Below are 27485 nucleotides of genomic sequence, written 5' to 3'. Positions count from 1 at the left end.
GCGTGAAGAATGTGAGCTTATATGTGTTGACAAAAAGGTTGAAATATTGCTGCTCCTTGCCCTTTACGCAAAAAACAAACAAACAAACAAAGAACTCAGCACAAAGCTAAGGCTAGCTAAGTTAAATACCCCTGAATAACGTCATGTTGGTTAAATAAATAACCAGAAGTCGAGAGCCTGTTAACGGCCCGTTGAGAAAAGAACGCATAAATTTCAACGAGTAAGTCTGCGTGGAGTTCTCAAATCGATTTATATCAGTCGATGAAGATGAAATTTATTTTCAAGCCCGCAAAATCTTTTACGCTTACCTGCAGGTCGCGAAACCACGCAAAAAGAAAACACTGATATGCTAAGCCATTCGAAAAATAGCCTGTACGCGGTTCGTCTCAGACAACTTCTCAAGGATTATCGAAACCGCGGGAAAAAGAGGAATTCGTATGAGTGGGTAGGCACTCGTCAAGCATTCTCGAATATTGCGCAGTCATTTAAACGAAATGGCCCACAGCCAGTGGGTGCTGCCGGTGAGGACTTGCGGGGGAATCCTGAGGTCTTATTAAGCACGTTGAAAGAAATCTAAAGTCTGACAAACGAGGAATAGAAAGTAGAATGATAGCAATCAAACCCGTTGAACTGTATGCAGAAGACCCCTTTATTGACGAGGACTGACACCAGGCGGACCACCATGGCAACAGAATGGCTACCGAAATTAATTTGTATAGTGAAGAGCAGCGACGGATAGCTCGATATAGGGATGATATAGAAATTAAACGGCATATAAAAATTTTAGGGATAGCTGGATTCATATAGCGAACGATAGCGGTGGTTAAGAGTGTGCCTGAGATGCATTCGTATTGAAGTAGTCATAAATGTGCTGATGGTGATAATGACCAAGAGCTAGAGGACGGGGCCTAATGCGATAGAATATTATGCTCCCTATATTGACAGATAGTATGAAAAGTTAACCAGGCTAAGGATACCATGCCAATAATTTAAAGATTAGAGATGAGGTACACTTGGAGCTACAGGAGCAACACGGTTATGGACGCATTGGTGCGTTCACTTGTTGGGAGCGGAGCATTAGAAACGTGGCTGCCTGTTTTTCTAACATCAAAGGACAAATGTTAAGCTGACATCTTTGCGAAAACAGTGGCATAAAAAAAACGAAACGAAAGGGAGCCTAATCGTATTATTGCTGTTTTATATTTCGAACATTTGGCAGCACACAGTGCAATTTATTCACACGTTTTCAAATGTCCCGACCGTATCCTCGGCACTTGACGAATTACACATCTCGGCCAATTATTTCCATATGGCTATATGACCATTGACACCAGTGGCATGATGCCATGATAAATTACTGATTTGCTCGCGTCGTGCCCCGGCTCGGTGCTCTTAAAAGCAATTCGGCGTTATGTTTCTGCACGTGCATTTTGAAGTTCAGTTTGACTGTCATGTTACTTGCATGTAATTTGTGTTTTCTGTGAGTGTGACTTTAAAAGCATGCTAACGGCATTTTGGTTGACTCATCTGGTGCGCTTGAATCAAGAACTGTTTGTTTTTAGCTAGGTTTTTTCAATATCTATCCATCAAAGCCATAGCTTTCTCGTAGAGTGAGCGAGTAAGCTACGGAAAATGCTGCGGTCAGTGAATGTAACCCTGACGCTAAATATACTATATAAATATTTAAGACGATTTTACCCCGATGGTGAAGGAAAAAAGACAAAATTAGTAATAAGAAACATTCCTTTTCTATTATGTATATGTGGAAATTTCAAGCTATAGCAAATAAAAACGTAAATGAATGTACAGAGATTACTTGGTCTACTTAAAGCGAATGTGCCACTCATTAATTTTCAGAGAGTTGGTTCTGTGTTGTTGCATTTGTTTGTCTTCCGTTTGTTTTGACTTGGTTTGGTTTGGTTTTCGCCTGGCATGAAATGTCTGTGTGTGTTTGTGTTCTTTTTCTGTGGCATGCGGACGGCCTTTAGAAATGTCAGTACGAGCAGACAATCGCAGAGAATGGGACATTGTCACCGACACGCGAAGTCATTAACACCGGCATCGACTTCGCATCCCTGGTAAGTACGTCCTGTACCCGTGTTCGGTATATAGCGGGACGCTAAGATGCCACGACCATTTAGGCAAGACTGTGCTTCTTTTTTCATTTATTACGACAGCATTTAGAGAAAGAAAGTCATCAGTGGCGATTGACTTTCACGGGTGTGACGACTGAGATCACTTGTTTTCAGACAGTGTATCATATATGGACAAACCTCTGCAGTGCAGTGGTGTATATACATCCTTCGTCAATAACGTCATAGCCTCACAACACTGGTTTCGTTCACTTCTCAGCGGTATGCGAATTGATAAGAGCTGTGAAGAGCGAGAAGCGACACTCTTTATTGTGTATTTCTTCCGCGATAGCCTCATCCCCTTACAACGGTACCATTAATTGATGAGACGTCAGGAGGGATTGAAAATTGCAGGGCCCAGAGAGCGCCCTTGAGGGACGCCATTGCATTTTTTAAAACGCAATCTTTGAACTCTAACGTGAGTTGATGCTATCGCAACCAAAAACACTTGTAAACAAAGGGCGTGGAGTGTTCTTATTTTTATTGATGAGAATTGGAGGCTTCTTCAGCAGCTGCTTACAACTTTAACTTACGTCGCCTGCCCCTCCGCCGGCCTATTTTCCCGTAGGTGCGCACGTTCAAATTTAGCTGTCAAAGGCATTTGTTCCCGGAGTATTTTAGGAATCATGTTCGTTGAATTTCCGAAGCGTGGGACAAGGCACCTATGCGAATTTGTTTTGACAGCATGGCGATGTTGTTAGTTCTGCTGAAGTTGCTTTGAACCTGGCTAGGGGAACAAAGGCATTATTTTTCAAAAGCTACAATGTCGTCTTACTCAAATGTTTTCAGCCACAACGAAAGTAAGCGTTCGTTTTAAACTGGTGCCGCAGTTACTGCCCAGGAAAATCAGCAGACTTTTGTTAAAGACTCGACTACACCCCCAACACACGGCACTTAGCGGGATATTATTTGTATAAATACCCTTCTCCCTCCTTGCTTTTCATATTTGGAACCGAAGGTTTGCATCCAATGATCAGGAGCGGCAAGCCGTCAATCGTACACAACTAAGACCACGAATGCTCTCGCATTTTATAAATACGCTAGCACTCATTCACAGAGAAATTAGTCACGTTTTCTCACCTCAACAGAGTTTTTAGGGCCGTTTCTTAACAGCGGAGCTATGTTAGCTTGAGTTCGGTCCGGTGGCGTTAGCAAAAAAAAAAAACCAAGAAAAAACTGCGCTGCCTGTAAAGGGTGCACCACCGCAGATAGGGTACTATAACAGTGAAGTCAGCTTTCGCGCCTGCTTGAGTGTGAGCGCAAGGGGCATATGCGTATGCGCACCCCTTTCTATACCATTTTAAAGGTGAAAGTCCTTCATTCTCAGGCTACTAAAACGCAGAAAAATGGCGCACCTTGCACTGGTGGAGCTAGAAAAACAGCGGAGCCGGGCTCGACCTAGCTTCTTCCACCCTGGGATGTGCTGACAGTGTGGGGGACCGACCGCAACGGCCTTGTAAAATCCGGCTTAACTTGGCCTCACCCCGCAAGCCTAGCCTAGCATGAGCATCGTAAAATCTGACAAAACTTAGCAAAGTATAGCAAGACTTAGCAAAACTGGAAGAAGCTAGGTCACCCCCCAGCTCCGCTGTTTCTCTATCCCTGCACCACTAGTGCAAGCTGTGCCTTTTTTTTTTTTTTTTTTTTTGCTGCAACTACCTGACCCCCTCCATTGCTTGCTCCCAGTGCCGCATCCCTTCCTCGATAAGATAATCCCAGCAAACCTATCCCCACTATGCGATTGAGTGCATTTACTGTGATGCCTCATGCTTTACGGAACAGAGTGTAGAGCATGATAGTGTGTAAAGACGGCGCTATTTCTTGATAGGCATTTAAAGGAACATCTAAATTTTTTTAAGTGCGAATGCACTTTATAAGCGACCCCAAACCTTCCACCGCCGCCGGCGGCGGCGGCGTCCGCAGTCCTCCTCTCTATATAAAAAAAAAAACAGCATCCGGCTCCAGGTTTCGATCCGAGGACTTTGCGGCCGCAGCGCGACGCTCTACCGACTAAGCCACGGACGCGACGCTGATATCAGTGTTAGTAACGCGCCTTATATCTTGAACGCATTCAAACTACGTCGTCAGCGGCGTGCGTTGGCGACTCAGCGGCGTTATAGCGGCTTGATAACTGCGTGGTGTACACGTGATACTACAAACCCGATGGAAGAGATGGAAGAGAAGGCGGCGAGGCGGTGGGCTGCGGGGGCCGAGCGCAAGCGCCGCAAGCGGGCCGACAACCGTGCATTCGCACTTTCACATTTTCCCCCTCGGGGAAATGTGGGGGAATTTTTTTTTGTGAACGCCGCATTCTGTTTACACATGATGCAGCATAGAAAAATACGTTTTCGTTACTTAGTTTGCTTGCAGCATGTATTCTGGATACTCCAACATTGTGTTTTTTTTTCTTTCTACTTTTATAAAAGACCTCGCTAATTAAGTCACGCAGCCACCTAATAATAAGCGATAAAAGTTTGGTGTAGAAGGCCATTATCACTGGCTTTTGATGTTTATTTCCCTCTTTTTTGTTTATTGGGGAGAGCTTGTGTTCAAAGTGTTCTTGGAGCGTTCCCGCAGCAGCATGCCCACCGCACTGTTTTAAAGGGACCCTGCAACACTTTTTCCAACTTTTTTTTTTGCAATTTTATATGCTTTCAGAGCATAGTCAACCAACAGATACAGTACTTAAAATATTTGTTCGCAAAGTATCTCAGCCAAAAATTACGGCGCTATGCCTTTTGGGAACCTGCTAAAAAGATTTTTCTCTCTTTCCCGAGTCTTGCGGTTTTTTCTTGAGCGCTCGAATTACGTCATTACAGCAATGTAGCAACCATTGACCGCTTCCTCTCAGTTGCAGCCATAACCGCATTCGATAGCCACTTTGCACAAAAGCCACAAAGCAAAGCAGAAACTGAAGGCGCGTAGTTCTGCTGCGACGAGAAATCACGCAGTTGCCGCTCCATGCTGGCGATAACTATAGCTTTGACAATGCTTCCAGACGCGGAGGAAAGAGATAAGGCATTTATCGGAAATGTTGCTGGGTCCCTTTAAAGGGACCCTGCAACACTTTTTTCAGCAATTTTTTTTGAAGTCTTAAATGCTTGCGGAACGTAGTAACACAACACACCCAGTGCTTAGATGAGGGGGTCACAAAGTACCTCAGGCAGAAATTACTGCTCTATGCCCATCAGATAACTTGTAAACTCGCTCAAAAGATTTTTCTCTTTCCCGGTCTTGACGTTCTTCGACGGCTGGAATCACGTCACTAAGGCCATGTAGCGGTTGTTGCCCGGTTTTCCTTCAGTTGCAGCAATGAACGCTTTTCGATAGCAACTGTAAAAATAAATCCACAAAAACAAAGCAGAAACGGAAAGCGTATCTGGTGCGACGAGCAAATCACACAGTGCCGCTGCGTGCTGGCGATAACCACAGCTTTCGCAGTGGCTCCAGGCGCGAAGGAAAGAGTGAAAGCGCTTATAGAAAGTGTTGTAGGGTCCCTTTAAAACCACCATTGCCCTACTGTGCGCTTTTCCCTGCACTTGTTTAGGCATTTCGGCTGGGAGGCGTTGCTTCCAGACGTATTCCCCGTTGCACACCCCTGCCTGTATTTCAGAGTGCATTTGCTTGCACTGACATTACCCACGGGCTGCTTGCGAATTTTGGAACGCATTGCTCCAGCACGTGTTTTTTTCTTTCTTTACTTTATGTTAGTGGCGCTTGTTTGCTTTTTTCTCCCCTCCCGTTAGAAGCACAGCTACATCTCCCCTTTGAATAACAAACACGACGCCCTGAACTACCGCTTCGCAGAGGACATCGTACCGATTGACATAAAATCTCTAGTAAGTCAAACTGCCTTCAACTATGCTCGGGGGTAAAGTTTCGCTGGCTGATATTGTTCGTCCTTGCAATATGCCGGTTCCAAATAAGCGAATACACTCCAAAAATACCCGCAATTAGTAGCCTCTGTAAGTAACTGCAGATAGCGTGGCCCATAACGTAGAATATGCAGCGTAGTTTCCTTGGGCACAGTCGTTGGTTCATCTTAACGTTGCCTCAAGCCTGACATCATGGCGCTCCCTTAGCTAGAAATTGAGAGGGCGGGTTCGAGTCCCTGCATAACGGCGGCTGCAGTTTGGCGAAAACTAAATTGAATCCGAACAAAAAAACTGAAATGTTGTTAAGTGTTTAACACTAACTTTTAGGTGAATTTCAGAGAAAACGCTAAATCCAAATCAAATGTTTCACGAAATCACGTCTGGTCGGGTAGAGTATTCATAGTACGAATTTCAAGCGCCAAAATGTAGACAGAGTCTACATTCTCGTGTCTACATTCTCGCGCTTGAAATTCGTACCATGGATTACCAACTAGCTCGAACCCGTACGTTGTTAAGAGTATTCATAGTCCACAAGGCTTCGAGTTAACAAGGCTTCAGCATGGGATCCGGAACGTTTATTTTTAAATAAACATTTGGTCGGCGATACTTTACGACCAGAAGTGGCTAACATGCTTCAACTAACCTGACCACCCCTAATGCCGCACCTGTTGCAACCTGCGACCGCTCCACAGCAAACTAGGCGGAAATTCCGCGAATGTTTGATTTCAGCAGCCTGCTGTTGTTCCCCATTGCCAGTCGTGCGTCGTTTAATTAACTGTCAGAGACAGAGACGTCCAAGGGCGGAAGGAAAGCAAAAAAAAAAAAACAACAACATTCGAGTGACATCAAACACGTGTCTAGCAGCTGTCCGAGGGGCTCGTCCGCGTTCGCGGTTCTTTTTGCTGTCGCAACTTCTGCGCGCGCAACATGGGGCTGGCCGTGTCCTCCCTTGTTTCCGCCGCGCCAAATCTCTTCCAATCGCTGTTTTGTTGCTGTTTTCGCCCTCCGCAGAAGTCGAGCTTCACGAGCCTGCAAGAGCAGCAGCAGCAGCAGCAGCAGCAGAGCTCCGAGAGCGGTGTCATCAACGAGGTCAAGATCGACAAGGAGAGACTCCAGAACAAGTTCAACAAGGTGAGGAGGCGCTCAGAGCCACAACCTTTTTTTTTCCCTCAGCGCCTTTAAGGGGGACTCACCTTAACCCATTCCTATCGGACTTACTATTTCATGGCCACGGGCTCAAAAACCATCGTGCATCCGCAAGAAAAGTTTCCCAGGTCCACGAAAAAGCTCCAAATGACTTAGTTCGCTTATTTTGGAAATATGTCACTTTTGTACTGAAATAAATACCCGAAACCCTCACTTGCTAGACAGCTAGCGCCATCTAGATAAATCAAAATCTGTCTCCTGCTTACTTCTTATTTCAGTAAAGAAATGACATATTTCGAAAAGAAGCAAACTGGGCCGTTAGGAACGTTTTCATGTATCCGTAAAACCTTCTTAAAACCTTCTTCTGTAAAACGATGCTTTTTAAGCCGGTTGGTGATGAATTAGTATGTCCCGTAGGAATGAGTTCAAATGAGTCCCCCTAAAAGTCAGTTAAGACGTCGCAGTCCCGCCCCATTTTGGGCCTCAAAGACATGAGGGATGCAGCGTCCCAGGCTTTTCCAGGTCCCACATAATCACACGCGATAGAAGTATCCCTATGGGCTTTGTGAACTGCGATTGCAGCACACGCCATGCTAGCGCCATTTGTCCGCCCGTCCGTAACGTGACCCTTGACCCTCCGCGTTTTCTTTATGAGAGAGAAAGAGATGTCCGTACTGTGATGTCCTTCACGGGGTTGGCGGTTCGGATGGTGGTGTCGCCTTGTACAGTTACGAGTACTTTTTCATAGACAAGCTCTGCTAAGGACGTCCGCAGGATGCCTTTTACAGGACGTCCACAGGACGTCCAGGATGTTCACAGAGGACTCCTTCTGCCCACTAAATCTCGAATCCCGTCTGTAAGCTGGCTGTTTGACATCCACCTGAATGCAGCCGTGCGGCTACAAAGGAAAGCTTTCCTTTGTAGCCGCACGGGTGCATTCAGGTGGATGTCAAACTTCGTTTCGCAGAATCTTACTCCACCTTGGGGATTTCCCCTAACTCTGGTCGATTAAAGCTGTCTGTTGTTCGTCGAGCCACTTCCGCGACCATCGTAGTTGTGTGCTCGAAACAGTTTCGGAAAGATATGCGTGTGTCGTCGAGGCTAGACCGGCGTTTCCTTGGTGAGGCCCAGGACGAGAAAGAAGGGAAGAGGGGGAGGGATCCGCTCTTCATCCAGCTTCACTTTTGTTAGGAGAATGCCACTTTTGCACATCCATCATATCCCTGCGCAACATGTGCGGGAACTTTACCGACGCTCAAGAACGCTCAGTACTTTCACCAGCTTAAATGAAGCAAGGGAATAAACAAAAATTGTTTGTGCGTTTAGGTGACCCGTTGGAATCACATATCCGTATATGCTTGCACTTAGCCCTGATTGAAGTTAGTGTCTGTATGCAAACGATGCTAGAGCTCTTATTTCCAAGCGGTTTTATTTAGCCGAGCAGTGAAAGGCATGTGGAGGTTAACCCCGTCTGATTCGAGATCTAGGGCGTGGCCGTGACAACACAGCTGGCGTTGCCGCATTCCGCGTGCCTTGCACCCGTCAGCGTCGTTGCGTGCGACGAAACGCTACAACTTTGTTTAAAAACGCGGATGTTGAGGCCCCTGTAGAATTGGGTGAGAAATTAGTACACAGTTCTCGGATATTGACATGTAAGTCAGTGATGATGTGAAACCCGTGGGCATCGATAGCCGAGGACAAAATTTGTAACCTCTGAACGGAGTTGATGATTTCGAAGAGCTCGGCTTCATCAGTGAGACTGTATACGTTAGTGATGTTACGAGAGCCATCAAGTTGGGGTACGTTATAGCAGGTTTAGGGAGCAGATACGGTGGTGCCGTTGATTTCCGCATCCGTGAAGATGTCAACTTCAGGAGTCTGGTCGTTGGCTTGTGTATAAGAACGCATTGCTCTTGTGCGGTCCGGTTACTGCTGGAACTGGATCGTCGTCTATGACCCAGGGCTGGTCACATGGAATGGAATAGATGTAAGGAAGCTTAAAAATGCAATGAGCTGTTTAAAGTGTGCCACTTCAGAATAGACTGACATTGGGGTATGTATCCTAGATGTTTCTGAAGGAGAAGTGTTGTCTCTTCGGCCAAATTAGTGGCGTTAGCACTCCCGTGGAAGCCCCGTGACGGTCCGGGTCAGATGTCTGTCCAAGATGTTGAGCTCGTTGATGTGACCGGGACGGAGTTCATAAACTGGGAACCCGGAAGTCAGCTGTTCGTGCACAATAGCACTCACAAATATAATCAGGCGTTGATTTCCCGCGTTTCCCAAAGACGCTGTTTAGCCGACGTAAGTTGGAGTGTCAAGTAGTTCTCGAATGGTGGATCTTTGCAGTGGGACTATTACGGCTGCTCATCTGCAGCTCCAGGAGGTTAATTGTATAATTTTCGAGGTAAGAACCGTATTGTCAAGTTTAAAGGGACTCTGCGGCATTTCCGGTAAACGCTTTCACTCTTTCTTTCGCGTCTGGAAGCATTGTGAGAGCCGTAGTTATCGCCAGAATGGAGCGGCACTGCGTGATTTGCTCGTCACAGCAGACGCGCCTTCCACTTTCTTATTTGCTTTTGTTGCGGTTCTTTTAAAGATGGCCATCGAGTGTGTTCACTGCGGCAACAGAACGGAAGCCGGCCTATGGCCGCTACATCGCTCTAATGACGTAATTCAAGCGCTAGGAGAACGCCAAGATTGAGAAAAAGAAAAATCTCTTGAGCATGTTTTTAAGTTATCTGATGGGCATAGAGAAATGATCGTGGGCTGAGGTATTTTGTGACCCCCTATTAAAAGTACTAGATATGTCTGTTGACTACGTTCTGAAAGCATTCGGGATTTTAGAAAAATTTTAAAAAGTGTTGCAGGGTCCGTTTAAGTGAGATTTTTTGGTCCGAGCTGGTCGAACATTTACCGCTAAGACTTGGGGAATCCAGCCTTGTTAAGGAATGATTGCATATTGAAGGTAGGGCGTGTGCGTTCCAAGCTGAAGACATCCGCTTCTCCAAAATTCCGGACTTCACTAACGATTGACTCAAGATACGTACTGTCTGGACCTGTGCGCACGGAAACAATATTTGGCACTGCCCTGAAGCGTGGCTAAGGCGTTGCGCTGCTGAGCACGAGGTCGCGGGTTCGATTCCCGGCCGCGGCGGCCGCTTTTCTGATGGAGGCGAAAAGCAAAAACGCCCGTGTGTACGAGATTTCGGCGCACGTTAAAGATCCCCAGGTGGTCAAAATTAATCCGGAGCCCTCCACTACGGCGCGCCTCATCGCCTGCGTTGCGTCGGCGCGTTAAACCCTATAATCAATCAATCAATCAATGCCCTGAAGCGCTCGTTCGTGTGCACCTTTTTGTCCCTGTCTGTGTAGCGGCATTGCCAGACAATAGCTTCTGGCGCGTTTTTACTTCACAACATGCACCGCAACTGTTAACACAACCGTTAAACCGGACTCTTTTTCTGCTTCGCGAGCTTTACGCATCTCTTCGCTTATGCTACGCGACAAACACGCACTTCCTCAGCCGCCGTTCAAGGTGTTGTATTCCACGACCGGATGCGTCTCGCCTGTCAAGTGTAGCGAAGCATCCGGAAACGCGTAACACGCTGCGTGTAGGCGTTTACGCCCGGAGCAGCGTCTAGCGGCCCGAAGTACGGGAGGAGGTCGGCAAGCACGGACTCGGACCGCTGTAACAGCGGAACAGAACGCAGCTAACGACGGCGACAACAGCACGAAGTTCGGAGCCAGTCCTTCTTGCCACACGCCTGTTTTCCGTCAGTGTATACCCCGGCTTGCGTTTCAGTGTCACTCGCGCACTAGCGCAGCAAGCCGTTTCCCGCTCCCTGAAACCCCGCAGGGGGCGACCATAGAGTTACAGACCGCGGTTGGTTGCAGAAGCCTCACCGACGCGTTCTTCTATGACTTGTGAGGTCTCTGAGACCCATCGATTTCTAGTTCGTGCGCCAGACGTGCCTTGACCGTCGGTGACCAGCGTGTGTGCGTGCGATTTGGAGAATAGCCAACACGCCTCCCACTGTTAGCGGCGTTGGCTGGCTTTCGCCGGACTCGTGTGCGTTCGGGACGTTACGACTAACACCGCAGTCGCCGGCGGAGCTGTAATTGGTTTTTCCTTCAACTTCGCACGCGAGCAAAGCCCGCCTTGACCGACTCTCCGCGTCTGCTCGGCGAAGATTAAGGCGGGATAGTGAAAAGCAAGCCCGCGGTGGTCGCCCGAGGTGAACCGGTGTCAGCTTCCTCGGTTGGACCAGTTCTGGCGGTGTGTTTATGAGGTTACCGGAGAGCTAACCTCCCGTGAGCCTTCGTTCGAGGCAGAATCTACATTGGACGATCTAAGCGGAGCTCCCGCTGGCCGTCAGTGTCCACAACGTGCCCCCTACAGTCGAGGGAGCCGTGGGAGGTCTGTGCCATCAATTCTCCATGTCGTGGTCATAAGCTGACCGCTTTTTCTGGGGCAGTGTAGCTTCGGCGAAGATGCGTCGTTCGTTGTGAAAACTGAGTAGGCGAACCCTGCCGTGGGCCTGTCCTGCACGGTCGTGTAGCAAGCGCTGTTTCTGGTCGCCTTGAACACTCGGAAGAGTTGAACAAGAACAACTTCGAGAAGCAGTCAAAGCTGGACCTGCTGGACTTGCGCCCACCATCGCGTGCACTGTGTCAGCTCAAGAGAAAGCGTGGAGGAGAGGGCAGCAATGGACGAGGCGTGGGTCCTGTCTGCTGTGCCAGTGGCTCTGGGCTGCGTGGCCGTCGTCTTGACGCTCGTGTACATGCTGTTTGGCAAGGTCGCTCTCAGCGGTGAAAAGGCGACTTCGCAATGGGACCCGGATGCTTTCCTGGATATAATGAGAGCAGCTCGTCAACGATCGTGCCCGAGCCCCATTTCGAACTCCGTCGGCTTACGCGTTCAGGCAAGTGAGTGTTCTATATTCAAATTGCCCGCTCGACTCGCTAAACTCCTGGAACGTTGAACAGTGGGTTTCTTGCGGGATTGAAGAACTGCAAAAAAAGCGCCTGGAAAAGAAGGTATTTATTAAAGGACACAATGCGTATGGCACCCTGCTTCTGCGACAAAAAAGGATTAAAAAATAAATGCGGACACGATGAAGATTTGTGCAAAATATATTTTTTTTTAAAAAAAGAATGGAAAGGAGGGAAAGGGGTAACGTCAAAGTTAATAATACGCGCAATGCAGTGAGGACGTCGGCTCTGCTGGTCGACAGACGGAACGCATTTTCAAGCCGTTAAATTAGCCGCATTTACCAGATTTAATGAGACAGTGAGTTCGATATTTGGGGCGGCGTCATGTAGTTCCGCTCCAGAACAATGGTTTAGCTCATGTAATCTCTCATTTAATTTTGAAACGGCAGTCAGGAAAATTGATTTTAGTTCTGAAGGGTTAGAGGTAGCGAAGGCATCCTACATCCTTTGCCGAGATATCCAGGACTTTTGTAACAACGTCACGCGAGTTTACAACGTTGTTTGGAGGCAGCAAAGGCTCGACCATGCTGATTTTAGCCATCGTTATTTTGGGGATTGCTTCTGTTCGGGCATACTTTTCACGTGACTTACGGGCACCTAATCTGTGGGCGTCGCTCTGCTGAATTTTTAAAGCGAAGCTTAAGTGTTCCCACTGGTGACGTCTGTAACGCGAATACGCCCTGCAGGAAAGCCAACTTTCTCTGGCGATGTCGATGATTCTGGGTGAAGTGTAGCAAAATTAAAAACGCTTCCCTGCGAGGCTTGGCGACAGCTCCGTTACGCCCTCTCCGCTAAACGTTGATGGGCAGCAGAGGGAGGAGGTGAGGCAGCCGTGCGACAGCGCGACGTAAATAGGCCTACCGTCATGTTGCGAGGTGAACATCGACAGCCGTTGCCCACACACCGACGCAGGATGAGAATGGCGTTGCTCTGCGCGCCGAAAGGCTGTTAGCCACAAGACTTTAGGGCTAACTTCCCATTTGAGGTTTAAGACGTTAGGCCTAACGTCACATCTTGGGGTTTAAAACCTCAAACCGGAACCTACTAAAAAAAATTAAAGTCGTTCCACTCAATGGGAAAGCTGTCGCAAGTGCAGAGCAGTGATTCGCCATAACGGGTGGTGGCGCCGTTATCCGCTCACTGCTACCACCCATCACGCTCTTCGCCGCCTTATCTCACACCTCTCTTGATGAATACGCAATTCAAATTTCCCGCCTTCGCAGTGCTCGCGTGCCCCCGGTGTGAAACTGCGCCAGCGGGAGTTCTGTTCTTTTGTGCTTGCTTTAATTTTGTGTTCTGGAGCGGCTCTGCGTCATTTCGAACGCGTAATTTTTTCTTGCGCAGCTGGAGACTGTCTGCGTTATTTCGAACGCCCCATTTCTTTTTTTCTTGCGCGGCCGCTTTTTTCGCTTACTATCGTAAAAACCAACCAAACGAGCGTTCCTAACTAAAGGAACGTGGCGGCTGCCGGTTATATACACAGATTTTCCATCAAATGTACCTGCAGTGGCGCTAAACAACGGGGAGATGTATGACAGTATGACAAGCGCCAGCAGCTCACGAGGTTCGAATGATTATGCCCATTTAAACCGCGTGGTTTTTTAAGCCTCAGTGGGACCCCCTGGCGACGGTACACCAGGCTCTGCTTGGGTCCGTTATCTCGCTGCGCCGCCTGATTCCGGCAGTCGCTTTACATCTTCACCGTGTGCGGCTAAATGTCGCTTACACCAATTACTTTCGATTCAAGACGAAACAGGCCGGTTCCCCCTTGTGCACTCTTTGTGACGTGCGCGAGGACTTGAACCACGTGCTATGTGAGTGTACGCGGTATAGAGCCGCCAGAACGTCCCTTTTAGTGTCCTTGGGTCTTCCGCTGTCTAGAGGCCTAACTCTAAGTGACGTGCTAGGCCCTTGGACGAACTCTAAACGAGCATCTCGAGTGACAAAAGCTCTACTGTCTTTCCTGCGAAGCACAGGACTTGATCAGACTCTTTAAGCAGGACTCTCTTAATGAGCGCGTCATCTTCATCACAGTCATTATCATTATCTCTTCAACGATTTCATTTTTTTATACATCTGGTGTAGCAAGCTAGGCGCCTTGGCCAGGCTAACCTCACCAGTATCATTAAAGACTATTCTCTCTCTCTCTCTCTCTCGACCGTTAGCGAGCTACGACGACAAGGCGAGCCCGTAAAGTGCTCTGCACCTAAAAAGTGCTCACTGCACGCCAAGCAGCAGGTACCGATTCACGCCGTACACCACAGACCCAAACGTTGGGCCTAGGAGTGCGCACCCGAGAGTGGCTGTGGGTGTTCTAGAAAAGGGGCGCGTACTTCCAGAGTAGCACATACTCGCAGTGTGGGATTGGACAACCAAAGAATCTATCACGAGAAAGCTTCGCGTTCAACCATCGTCGTCTGTAGACGGATGGGTGCATGATTTTTCAGCGTGTCATCACGCTTGGAGTCACCGAGTTGAGCAAGACATGCACTGTGAAAGAGGAAAAGGGCTTTTATGAACGCGCAATACGAGTGGACTAGCGGCGAAAACTTCGAATGAGGGTCAAGCCTGGCCAACTGATCAGACAACGTTTACAACAATCTGCAGTGTCCCTCGCTAATTCCGGACACATGGTTTTACGTTACCTAAATGATTCCATGCCCTGTAGAAAGCGTGACATTGCCTTCCTGTACCAGCAAGTTTGCAGTAATGTCAACGACAGTTGACGTGACTTCAACGAACTATAAAGATGATAAAGTACAATTTTCCGGCAGCAAAGCAAATGCAGATCATTCACCGTTGCGCGCGGCGCCTCAGCGTAGTTTTGTTTTTAGTATTTAAGTGATTAACTAATGCATGATAATGAACTTGTTGAGTATTGAACCTATAGCTTGTATTCACCGGCGAGGCACGCATGCAGGCAACCATGTGAGTGCGCCGTCGTGGTTACGTCGGGCTCCGCGGGATGGCGGTACTTGTCCGTGCTAAGCACATTATACGTGCTGTACGTTCCAAACTCTACCCCACCGAACGCAAAGTAATGCCTCGAGTCCAATGTGTGTGCGATTAATAGCATCTCCGTTGGCACCACCATTGATAATCGGGTTGAAACGGAGCAGACGACGCACGCCGGTGTTTTTCTTTTCTTCGGCGTGCGGGCGCAGTGGCACGTGCCGCGCCATGTCCGTAGTGCAGCGGCCATGTCTGTGGCCGTTTCAAGCGTTTCCAAGCAAAGAAATTGACAGCTAAACTTTTCAATGAATACTACCTATAGCTGACATAATCCAACGTCAATGTTCTAGAATGTCAGAAAATCTACAGAATAGCGAAGTTTTTGTGGAAATTTTTTGAACAGGAAGGAAGTTAAGGCGGGCATGGGCAACTGCCGAAAACATTGAAAAAAGCCGTTTGTGACACGCATACCATGACACGCACGGTATGCCACGCAGCAATACCCAGTGCGAGAGTGAACTGAAGCTAGCAGTGCTTTGCTGTTGCTCCATGGACCGTTTGAATATGGAGCCCTTTACTCGTATTTGAGGCGCTGAAAAATCGCACACTCTGGCGAAAATTTCTCCCAACTGCTCCGTTTCTTTTGAGGGCCTAAAATTTGTCATTGCAATAACAAATTTTGTGACTACACTCAGGTGTCAATACCTATAATACCCTTCAGATAATAAGGGGAAATCATGCATACGTTAAGCGAACTGTGTAACATAACATTTAAAAATGCAGACGCCCCACCACGCGAAGAGCACATGAATGGCGAAGAAATTTTCGGCGACTCTCAGGCCAGTGGGGCGCGGGAAATCGCGCGTATACCCACATTTTGTTTGTTTTTGGGACGAAAACGACAGGGCATTCCCCAACAACACCAGTGCCGAGCCCCATCGCGTATCATTATCACCAACATCCTTTCGGCTTTCCGTCATCTATCATCATCAAAGAGGATTCTGAAGAAGAGGTTCAGATTACTCGGCATCGCCCCGCACTGCTTCCTCGGTGTTTGAACTCTCCCGAGCACCAATAAACCCCTTTACAGTTTTAAAGAGTTCAGAACCTACATTCGAACGTTTTTCTGGAAAATAAGGACTGCATCTGGGCGTATAGGCGGTGTCGTGAACCTGACGCGATCTTCCCTTATTAGGTCGCGCTGTCGCGCGTCGTATTCATGCGTGTGATTTAACTTCCGGTAGGAACGCTTACTCTAAGCTGCAACTTTAGATGACGAACAGGCCAGGGTGCCAGATATGTATTTGCAATGAAGGTCTGCCCTGACAGCGTCTGCATCTCTTCGTCCCGGTTCTCCGTTTAACGGCACTTGCGTTCGCACAACATCCTTCCCGCCCTGTTCTTCTCGTTACGACCGTAGTAGGCGGCAACGCGAAAGCCGATAGGCTGACATGCTGCCTTCCTCAAATGTCAGACAAACGTTTGATAAACATTGCCTAGTCGCGTTTCAAACAGCAGAAATCAGTCTGTCTCCAGGACACGGCAGCCTTGATCTAGTTCCAGTGGCTTCATCTCTGGGAGCGCGGGCTGACCTAATGCTTATTTGGGTTACGTCCCAAAGGAAGAAAAGAAAAAAAACAAAGAAACATGGTTGGGGACAGTGCGCAGCCCTGTGCATCGTCGCTCCAAAGAGACACCGTTGCTCCTCGGTCCGGGACGCAGAACAGGCTCGGGTCCCGACTGGCTGTTGTCTCGCCCCTCTCCGTCACCCCGACACCTCTGATGGATATCGCGTTGGTGCGCACGCTTTGGGCCACGAAAGCTTGGCCTCAGTCCAGTCATTGAGGCCGACTCCCTCGCCCAGAGGGCCTCACTTCACGTTGCAACACGCCCGTCATTATTGCCCCTTTCTTAGTTGGCCGCTCTGACGATGATTGCCAAGCTGGTTTTGCGAACATATAGTAGCTGCTTGAGAGCGTGATAGGCCCTTAGAAGTGGCAGCTTTTGATGTAAAACTTCTGTGAGAAACCTGGTCTACTGCCTGTCTAGTTACGGGTCTGGCCGTCTCCCTATTGAAGGGGCGGCGAAGATAAAACAGGTCATTAAAATTAAAACCGTTCCACTCAATGTGAAAGCTGTCGGAAGTGCAGAGCAGTGATTCGCCATAATGGGCTGCAGCGCTGTTATCCGCTCACTGCTGCCACCCAATGCATTTCAAATTTCCCGCCTTCGCCGTGCTCGCGCGCCCAGTGCCTGAAACTGCGCAAGCAGGAGTTCTGTTCTTTTTGTGCTTGCTTTAATTTCGTATGCTGGAGCTGTTTTGCTTCATTTCGAACGCGTAATTTTTTTCTTGCGCTGCTGGAGCCTTTCTGCGTCATTTCGAATCCGCCATTTTTTTTTCTTGGGCGACCGCTTTTTTTCACTCGCTATCGTAAAAACCAACCCAACATGCGTTCCTAACTAAATGAACGCGGGGGCTGCTGGTTCTATACACAGATTTTGCCTGAAATATACCTCCAGTTTTTTAAGCGCTACACAACGGGGAGATGTATGACAAGCGCCAGCGGTTCACGAGGTTCGAGCGATTATGCCTATTTAAACCGCGTGGTTTTCGAAGCCTCAGCGTGACTCCCTGACGCCGGTACAGAAGGCTCTACTTGGGTCCGTTATCTCGCTGCGCCGCCTGATTCCGGCAGTCGCATCGACCGTTAGCGAGCTACGACGACAAGGCGAGCCCATAAAGTGGCCGGCACTTAAAAGACGGCTTTTTCGGTATAACAATGACACCGATATTTTCACAAACTTCAAACGATAACCCAGATATTAGGGAAAACAAAAGAAACAGTGGCGACTCACCAGCCCCTTTACGACGATTTCTCGATGACGTCACAGAATCTCGTTCGTGCGATTGGCTGCCGTCGACCTACACCTCCGAGAAACATGACTGCGCGATTGTAGCGGGGCCTCTAGTTCAGTTTGATCCTATCAGTCGAATGCTGAGGGGCACTTAAGACACTGATAACTATATCTTTAGTGCTGGCCCATAATGCGTCACTTTTGCCCACATTGCGTCACTGTAGCGCGAAATTTGAAAGTCTTTTAATATGTCTCGTTTTTGTTTCGGTTAAATATCACCCTCTATGGCCGGAATGGAGCTGAGTGAGCTACCAAAGGCTTGTTCTTTCAAATTTAGCCAGGTCATATTTTGTCAACACCGCGAGCCGTCCTAGTTGGAATCTATCCATGGCACCGATTGCGCAAAAACAAACAAGGACAAAAAAGAAAACGACGAGGACGAGCACACTCTAAGAACTGAAACTTTATTGATTGAAACGAAGGACCTATATGCCTACAAAATTGCGCATCATCATCACAAAAAAAAGTTTCTACAGGGCACACAGCACACACAGCAAACACGTGTCGGCTTCGGACATTACATACAAGATAGCAGCGATATTTCTTTGTCCATCAAGGACAAAGAGGGGGGACTGGCACACTTGTTTTTGTACTTAGAAATATAAAACGCTTCCACAATCTCTCTAGAACTTTGATTGTGATGTGTAAACAAAACAACTGTGTTTTCAAACAGTGGTGTGCAGCCACAGTCTTTACAGTGCGTAGCTAAGTGTGTGAAAGGGCTTTCTTTTAAGATTAAGGGAACATGCGCCGAGCTTGAAAGGAAGCCCCTTCACGCATACCTCTGTTTGAAAACACAGTTGTTTTGTTTACACAGTACAAAAGCAAAAGTACAAAAACAAGCGTGCCAGTCACCCCTCTGTGTCCCTTGTTGGACAAAGAAATATCGTTGCTATCTTGTATGTAATGCCCAAAGCCGTCACGTGTTTGCTGTGTGTTCTGTGTGCGCTGTAGAAACTTTTTTTGTGATCATGATGCGCAGTTTTGTAGGCATATAGGTCCTTCGTTTCAATCAATAAAGTTTCAGTTGTTAGAGTGCTCACGTACTCGTCGTTTTCTTCTTTGTCCTTGGTTGTTTTTGCGCAATCGGTGCCATGTACATTTTGTCTCCATGGCACCTTCAAAGTCTCCCGGGACCAGACGAAACAAACCGAAGCGTGATGCATGAAAGACGGATGCGCATGCACAGCACACTTCTCGCGACAGGCATTTTAAAGGGACCCCGCAACACTTCTGATGAACGCTTTCCCTCTTTCTTTCACTTCTAAAAGCTTTGTCAAAGCTATAGTTATCGCCAGCGCGGAGGGACACTGCGAGATCTACTCGTCGCAGCAGGACTATCCGCCTTCCGTATCTGATTTGCTTTATGGCTTTCTTTTCAAAGGGGGCTATTGAATGCGTTCATTGCCTGCAACTGAAGGAAAGCCGGCCGATGGACGCCACATTACCGTAATGACGTAATTCGAGCGCTAAAAGGACTCCGAGACTCGGGAAAGAGAGAAAACTTTTTTGAGCAAGTTTTCAACTTGTCTGGTGGGCATAGAGCAGTAATTGTTGGCTGAGGTACTTTGTGACCTCCTGTTTTGAGTACTGGATGGGTTTGTTGACTATGTTAAGAATGCATTTCACATTTCGAAAAAAGTTGAAAAAAAGTGTTGCAGGGTCCCTTAAACGCGTCACAGTGCAAAGCTGCGAGAGAGAAAGCGAGCTGACACGGTACGGCGACGTTGCACCGTTCTTTGGGCAGTGTGAAGCGCGGTTGACCGCGAAAAATTGCGGACACGCCTTGGAAGGCAAGACGTGCCGCACATGCTATTGCCTTTGGCCGTAGTTTTTAACGAAGCTGGCTACTGCCATGCGGTTTCTACCGTACGAAAAAAAATTCTCGTTTGAAATTTTATTTAAAGTTGTCCGGTTCATGGTGGTATCACTGAAGCTCAAAGAGGAAAAAGCAAGAAACAACACAGACCACGTCGTATTGAATGGACGCTACAAGTTACAGCAAAATGGGTCAAAATAGACCTTTATAGCTTAGTACCCTATTCCTTGGGCTCAAAGGAGATGCCTTTTTCTGTCCTCGAGTAGCCCGCGCTAACGGGCACTTTCAGCGCGCGTTGATTGTGGTATCCTTTGCACGCGAGCCGTTACTCTATCTCGCGCCCCCGCCTGTTTGCTCGCAGATCAAGATTGACGAGAGCAAGTGCTTCTGCCGCAAGTGCGGCACGCACGTGTATCCCGTGGAGCGCATCATCGCCGAGAAGAACTTCTACCACAAGAACTGCTTCCGCTGCAAGGAGTGCAACAAGCTACTCTCGTGAGTACTCTCGTACTGGTTTCTAAAAGTGGCGTGCGCGCATTCGCCTTCACCTGCATCATGTAGCACTAAAACTACACCGAGGCGCCCCTCTGCAAGGGCCAATTCACATTTTCCACACGGGAAGCGGAGGCGAAGCCTTCGGGTGGGCTGTTCAGTGCGGCCGACCGGGTCTGCACCAGGTCTCCACCGCACCTAATCTAACGTCGATTGCAAATAACTCACTCATTCACTCGCCAGCGTGAATAAACCGTTAACAGATAGGTCTCGCAATAGGTGACCAATAAAAAGCGCAAAGGCTCATGGGTACATTGTCTGCTCCCGCGGAGTCCTGCCAATTCCGGTTCGGGAGCTCTCCTGGCCTCTCGTACGCCGGCGGCTTTTACTCGTGTGTGTGCGGGTTGCTTATCTGTTTCCTCCTACAAAAATCGCCCATGCATTGCGCATTCAATTAACAGCAACGAATAATCCTACTAGGGGCTTCTTTGAAAGGTAAGCACTGTGTGACAAATAAACACCACACACACGCGCCTGAAAGACGCCGGCGTACGGGCAGGAAGGAAAAATCTCGAACCCGAAGTAGCGGGAGCAGGCGACGTGCCCATGAGCCTTTGCGCTTTTTACCGGTCACCTATTAAGAGGGCCCGGCTGAACGCTTCCGGCACTGGATTCTATATTACGTCTCAATCCGAATCCAATCTGATCGGATTGGATTCTCAATCCAATCCAATCCGAGACTAATCCAATCGGATTGGATGTGAACGAAGTGGTGAAACTGGAACAAGCCGGAGCCGAGAGCTTCAAACTCCTAAAAGTTTAAAGCTTTAAACTTCTAAAAGGTTAAACACGCCTGCTCAGCAAAGCATGTCGTCGAGACTTCCAATGAGCTATCATTTGTGGGGAACCCGAACATACTAGAACAATGTGCGGCGTAAACCTGTGTAAGCACGCGTGCGCGCGTGCTTAGCCAGAGTTAGAGTTACAGTCGAACATCGTTATAACAAAGTATTATCGGGCCAGCCAATTAGTTCGTTATAACCGATATTCGTTATAATTGTAGAGGTAAAAATCGGCTATAACAAATCGATAATCTGCGTCGCGCAAAAATACTTGATACAAGAATGCATTTTTGGGGGCTTCGAACTCACTATACACAAGGTAACCCTTACCTTTCTCCTTGTTGCATTTCAAGCTGAATGAGCCGGAACATCAGTACGTGAAAATGCAAGAAAACAGAGGTCACTTGACAAAACAGGACTGCGTCCTTATTTATTTGATGAAGGATGTGATCTTCGTCTGGTGGATACTCACAGCAGTGAACAGGATGAAGTTTTTGACAGTATCCACGAAAAAAACGGTCTTTAAACTTCTGCAGTGTAGGATTACGGTTTTTTTTTCAATGATCTTCTCAGCCTCCTGGTCAAATATTTGTTCGTTAAATCCGATATAGCGTGGCTCTCACGGTTTCAGTTCCGTTATAAAAGAATGTTTCATTGAAATAAAGCGTGACCAACCAAAGTCTGTATTTAGTTCGCTATAGCCAATAATTCACTGTATCAGTGTTCGTTATAACAATGTTCAACTTTATTAGTTTGTGCCGCTAGCTTTAGTCCGATGCTATACAATATTCCCCATTTGTAGAATCGGAGCGGGCATTCTGAAATTCCGAATGTTGGGCTAAGAGGTAGTCAGCCGGAAACCCTGCCCGACGTTGTGAAAGATCTGAAGCACTCACGGATGACGGAAAGAGTTACGGGGAGGAGGAGAGCTGGCTGCCGCAGTCTCGCAAAAACAATGCGCTCCTTCAGCTGAAGACGCACTGTGTTTTGCGCGCTCTTTGTGTGTCAATTTTTCTGGCAGTACTCCGGTGTAGTGCAAAAAAGCCAACTCTGCGCTATGCGACGAAGTCGGAAAGGTTTGTATGAGGGTCCGCACAGCCGATCCCCATGCTAGTCCAAGAAGGATCTGTTCAGTAAACAAATAAATAAAGCAACTAACCAATGACGAGGGGAATTCTTTTCGAATTACCGTCAGATACGTGGGCCCCTTATTTTGCAGACGCCCACTTCAGAGCAACTGAGCACGGTTGACGGCTAACGAATGTGTGAGCAAAAACAAACGCTACCTACACTCTACAAAAAATGGCGCTTAGTATAAACTGTCCGATGAGGCACAAAAATAACATGGCCGGCTCCACGCCAAAACAAATGATAATCGATTAGAGCATCGCTAGAAACTCAGCCTTTCTGTTTTTAGCGTTGACGTTAGCATGGGCAGTGTTGTGTATATTGTAGAATACGCGGCAAATAAAACGCGAACACGAAATATGAACCAGAACACGCAAATGGCGCGATTTCTTTCCATACAAGTCAAAATTACGCGTGGCTTGGTTACAAAAACAAAGTCCGGAAATGCAACTTTCCGAATATACCAATAGCGCGCTATTATATTAGACCTCAACGAACAGTATTTTTGAATTTTGCGTGTTCTGATTCATATTTTCGTGTTCGCGTTTCATTTGCCGCGTATTGTACATGTGTGTATATAAACGGTAACTGAGGGTGCACGAACTGTACCAAGTACAGCCGACAAAAGTCAGATCTGAGATGCCTTCTGCGTCCACCCTTTTTAGAGACCCGCTTTCAAATATGTCGGTCGCGAAGATGACGGATAGCCGACGACTTGAGGAAGACAACACACGAGTCTATAAAAAAAAATGTGCAGAAAGCAAAATCGCCGCAGAGTTAAAGTCAGATTAAACTAAGAGGTCGGATAGTTAAGGCTGGACACATGCGCATGTGCGGTCTGTAATTTTTTAGAACTTCTCATCTAGCTTAATCTTTCAGCGCCTTACCGTTTTCGGCTTTTCGCCAATCATCCAACTTCAAGACGATGATTTAGCTATTATTGCTTTTAGTCCGTGTTGTGAACGCGGCACTCCTGCCTCCTCTGTACATTCGCGTCGGTGATACTTCTCCTTACGTTAGGAGTGCTCCGCAGAGAAGCGAGCTTCCCAAGAGGAAACGTTTTGGTTGTGTGCTACGGCCCGTAGATGGCAGCACGGGTTCTTTGCCTGAAGGACGCGCAAGGCCGCAGCGCTGCTCGCTCAGTTCGTATTCATCGCATTCTGGAGGCGCGTAGCTTAAACATTTAACAACGCTTCGCGCTGAAATCTGGAGTGTGATTTGTTTCTGTACCTGAATAATAATAGGAATGTTATCAGCGGTTCGACAGACACCCGTTTGGCCAGGAATGGTCATTGCAAGAACAAAGGACGCTTATCAGAAGGAATAAAAACATGTACGTTACGTTTCAGCGCCCAACACGAGTGCCTTGTACGTGCCTTCACAGCTCACAAATTGCAATGAACTTCAAACGGTGGCTCTTGGACAGTGGCTGACCTGGTAGAGAATGGGGTTGTCTTAGGGCGTACCCAAAACATGCGGCATGCACTATGAGCATAGGGGCTAGTTTACAATGCCTTTCGGGTTACCGGGGGGGGGGGGGGGGGGGGGGTATTAACCCGTAAACGGCAAGCCATCTACCCCCCCCCCCCCCCTCCTTCCCCATATAGGCGCGTCTGGAGAGCTGTTTCGAGCAATTGTGTGGAACGGAACGACTGATGCATCAGAAAATTCCTTGGGTACTTAAGTCTTTCTGAGAGCTGTTACCTGCAATTGACGGGAACATAACAGCGCCATCGGAACATTTCTTGGAGAACATAAGTCATCTGGAGAGGAGTAGAATAGAACGACAGAGGCATCAGAAAATTTCTTCGGGCACTTCAGTCTTCATGAGAACTGTTTCCTGCAATTGTGGGGAACGTAACAACAGCAACGTCGGAACATTTTCTGGGGAACATAAGTCATCTGGAGGGCAGTGGAATAGAACGACAGAGGCATCAGAAAATTTCTTAGGGCACTTAAGTCTTCCTGAGAACTGTTTACTGCAATTGTCGGGAACGTAACAACAGCAACGTCGGAACATTTCTTGGAGAACATAAGTCATCTGGAGAGGAGTAGAATAGAACGACAGAGGCATCAGAAAATTTCTTGGGGCACTTAAGTCTTCCTGCGAGCTGTCTGCAATTATGGGGAACAGAACAACAGCGGCATCGGTAAATACATAGACGCACCATAATCTGTGCCCCGTGTAAGCGATACTGACTCTGGAGCTTCTTCACTCTTTTTCCCACGACACTGAGCTTTGACTGCACAGCTCTTTAGTACTGCCGCTACAACTTCTTTTTTCCCTCTCTCTTTTCTTTCCTTCTCCTCGCGCAGTGTGGATGGATACATGTCCCACGAGGCCGAGATCTACTGCAAGATCCACTTCAAGCAGCTGTTCCAGCCCAAGGCTCGCTTCGACAACGACGCCGGACCTCGTAAGCGAACTTGCTCTTGCTGTGAACGGGCGATCGTCGAGTGTGCAATTTAACCAGTGCGCCATGGATGCAGGATCGGATCTGCACGCTCGGAATGGCGTTGAGAATGCGCAGCCATGCCTTAATTCCATGCGGTGTTGCATGCATGCTCAAATGTCCGTTCTAATGTCGTAACTTAACCGCGAAGATCAAAGACGACAATCAAGGAGGGACGCGAAAAAAGTGAAGACACGAAAACAACGCAACTGCATTGCGGGGACGCGTAACGACAGTGCCATTCAATCACCTGTTCCTTCCTTTCTGCCTTTCTCCACTGTTTTTTTCCCTCGGTAGATCGATCGATCGATCGATCAATCAATCAATCAATCAATCAATCAATCAATCAATCAATCAATCAATCAATCAATCAATCAATCAATCAATCAATCAAAATCAATCAATAAATCGATCGATCGATCGATCGATCAATCAGTCAGTCAATGCTTTTTATATTGTAAGCACGTATAAACCAGTTCGCTTTTTTTCGTTATAAAATCTGAAAGGGAATGAGTTGTGTTGTATTTGTAAAAGAAAAAGTTAGGCTGGGGGAGGGGGTCGCAAAGGAGAAATAGCCAGTCGTTTTCCACTAATTTTCGTTTAATCGGGTCGCGGTGGAGGCACTGTTTATCAATTAGAAGTTTGGAAATCTCGTAGTGCGTTAGATGTAGAGAATACGAGGTTTTTATTCTTCTTCTTCTTTTTCTTGACTGACGTTTGGGTAGCATGTCGCATGTTTGTGGAGCGATGCCTGCTTTTTGCTCCATCGGTTGTTCATAACTTCGAAGCGTGAATTACCTCTAAAATTGTTTCCACCTGATCTCAAAAACCATTGTTACGATCCATTTACGCAAGACATTGCGTAATGTGCCCCAGTCGCATGATATCAAAAGAAACATGGTGGTTAAATACTTCATTGCGGAAAGACACCGACAGGGCCTGTGTCCTTTTTTTTTTTCTCTTTAAGACCGACGTGTTACTGTATACCGGGCGTACCCGAAATTATTTTAATTGCGCAGAATTTATAAGCCAGTGCTGGCATACTTTTCCGTCAACACATTATTCTGCGACTGATTTAGAAGTTGTTAAGGCAGGCTAGCTGGCGTGTTTTATTCTTTACTTCTGCTTGAAAAGACCGCAAGTAGCATATGTCCTGCTCGTAAGCTCAAAACAAGATAAAAAAGTATGCTTGGCATGTATTCGGTGGTGATTTGTGCCCTGTTTGCTAGTGGGCGGATTCGCTCCACTAATAGCAGCTGAAATAAAGGTTTCAGAAAATTGTGTTTATCTCGAAGCCAGGAACAGTCAGATGAGTGTCGTAGTAATGGGGCAGAGTGCGTACTACTTAGGGAACGAGCGAGAAGCCGCTTTAGGCTTAACTGTGGTAATTGTGAAGGTGTTCCGAGAGTGGAAATCTGAATAGTGTTCGTGATAAACTCGACCACAGATAATTCACAGTCCTCAGTTTGCTGTTTTTAAAGCGAAAGCTTTCTTAGTGAGACCGGTGACGTTCTGCCAAAAAAAAAAACTATATTAAACCTGGATGCAACGAAGTTGACAAAATTCCATTTTTTTTTTAAGAGCCAGTTCACGCGGGAAGGGTACTTCTAAACCCAAAATGGTTCGATTTTGTTGGGGTCATTCCCTCTCGGAACAGCAGTTTTCAGGCCTTATGCTGGGAGCTGATAATCAGCATTTCATTTGGCCGTCGTAGGCTTTTTCGGCAGCAACGCAAAAAACAAAAACAAAAATAAAACGACCTTATGGGGAATATTTACTCACCTGCTTTATCACCAAGCTGGCGAACAAGTCTTCTTGTCAAAAAGCGCATAGTTAGTACGATTAATGAAGTGAGCCAGTCATCGCGTGGGCCCCTGCTTAGCAGGTGCTGTCAAGTTGCATCTGAACTGCTTTGCCAACCCTGCCCCAGATTTGGATATTACGCATCGCAGAGTTTTAGTGTCAATATTCAGAGAAGCCCAACACCACATGGGCCCAACAACAAACTCTTATTTCGTTACATGCAGGTTTTTAGTTAAGGCTCGCGTGAGTGAAGCAGAAACAAAACCGAAATGGTAGACGTCAGTGACTGTAAACTCACCCTTCAAGGATTTATTTCACAGTGAAAAACGTTGGTGAAAACGGCATGATTTTCGCCAGCTGCTTTCCCATGAGCTCAGTCACTACACGGCGCTCCAAAGAACTCACCCCCCTCACCCCCGTGTCACTCACCCCCGTGTCACAAACGTAGCTTAAGTATCACTTCTGCCTTTCGACACTTTCCGGTGCCTTAACGGGTTGCAAGCACCAAACGCATGCTGAAGGGGCGCCTTTTCGTGAACTCGATGAACCTTATGCGCTTTTCCGCACTCAGAATTGGTGAGAGCGTGGTAACTGGAATACTGTACCCGGTTGCCGACGTTCTTCTTCCTCGCCGGCAGATACGTCATTTAAAAAGTGCGAGCTTATCTCGAAAAGACAAAACTTCTCATTTTTCAAGCAGCAGAACTCGTCACCCACGAATCGACACCGCAAATAGCAGCGGAGACGCGCTATACTACACGCCGACTGGCAGGTCCAGTGCCTAACCGACACCGCACTCACACTGAAAATGCGCGGTAGTTTGCGGCGCGGGCGAAGTTCGTCAAATTAGTGCGTTCCTCCAGCCGATTTTTCAGAAAAAGTGAAAACAACAACGGCTCATCAACGTAGCGAATTCGTTAACTGTCGCCACGCCT

General features: G+C 47.5%; 1 protein-coding gene across 8 annotated transcripts in view; it reads left to right on the top strand.

Annotated features, from left to right (window-relative positions):
- Positions 1-27485, top strand: part of LOC144163271 (uncharacterized) — a 94474-nt gene that overhangs the window by 7799 nt on the left and 59190 nt on the right. For 6 of the 8 annotated variants that reach the window (XM_077694155.1, XM_077694152.1, XM_077694151.1 and 3 more), the window contains exons 5-9: positions 1989-2078; positions 5879-5971; positions 7019-7138; positions 20194-20327; positions 24611-24711. In XM_077694155.1, coding sequence (XP_077550281.1) covers positions 1989-2078; positions 5879-5971; positions 7019-7138; positions 20194-20327; positions 24611-24711 — 538 coding nt within the window. The remainder of the gene's footprint in view (positions 1-1988; positions 2079-5878; positions 5972-7018; positions 7139-20193; positions 20328-24610; positions 24712-27485) is intronic. The other 2 variants (XM_077694156.1, XM_077694158.1) reach the window with 2 other exon arrangements.

Source organism: Haemaphysalis longicornis, unplaced genomic scaffold (assembly GCF_048455015.1).
Source record: "Haemaphysalis longicornis isolate Haplotype H1 unplaced genomic scaffold, Haemaphysalis longicornis Haplotype H1 scaffold_12, whole genome shotgun sequence".
In the NCBI taxonomy this organism is placed as follows: Eukaryota; Metazoa; Arthropoda; class Arachnida; order Ixodida; family Ixodidae; genus Haemaphysalis; species Haemaphysalis longicornis.
Note: the sequence above shows the minus strand (reverse complement) of the source record. Positions and strands in the feature narration are given on the sequence as shown.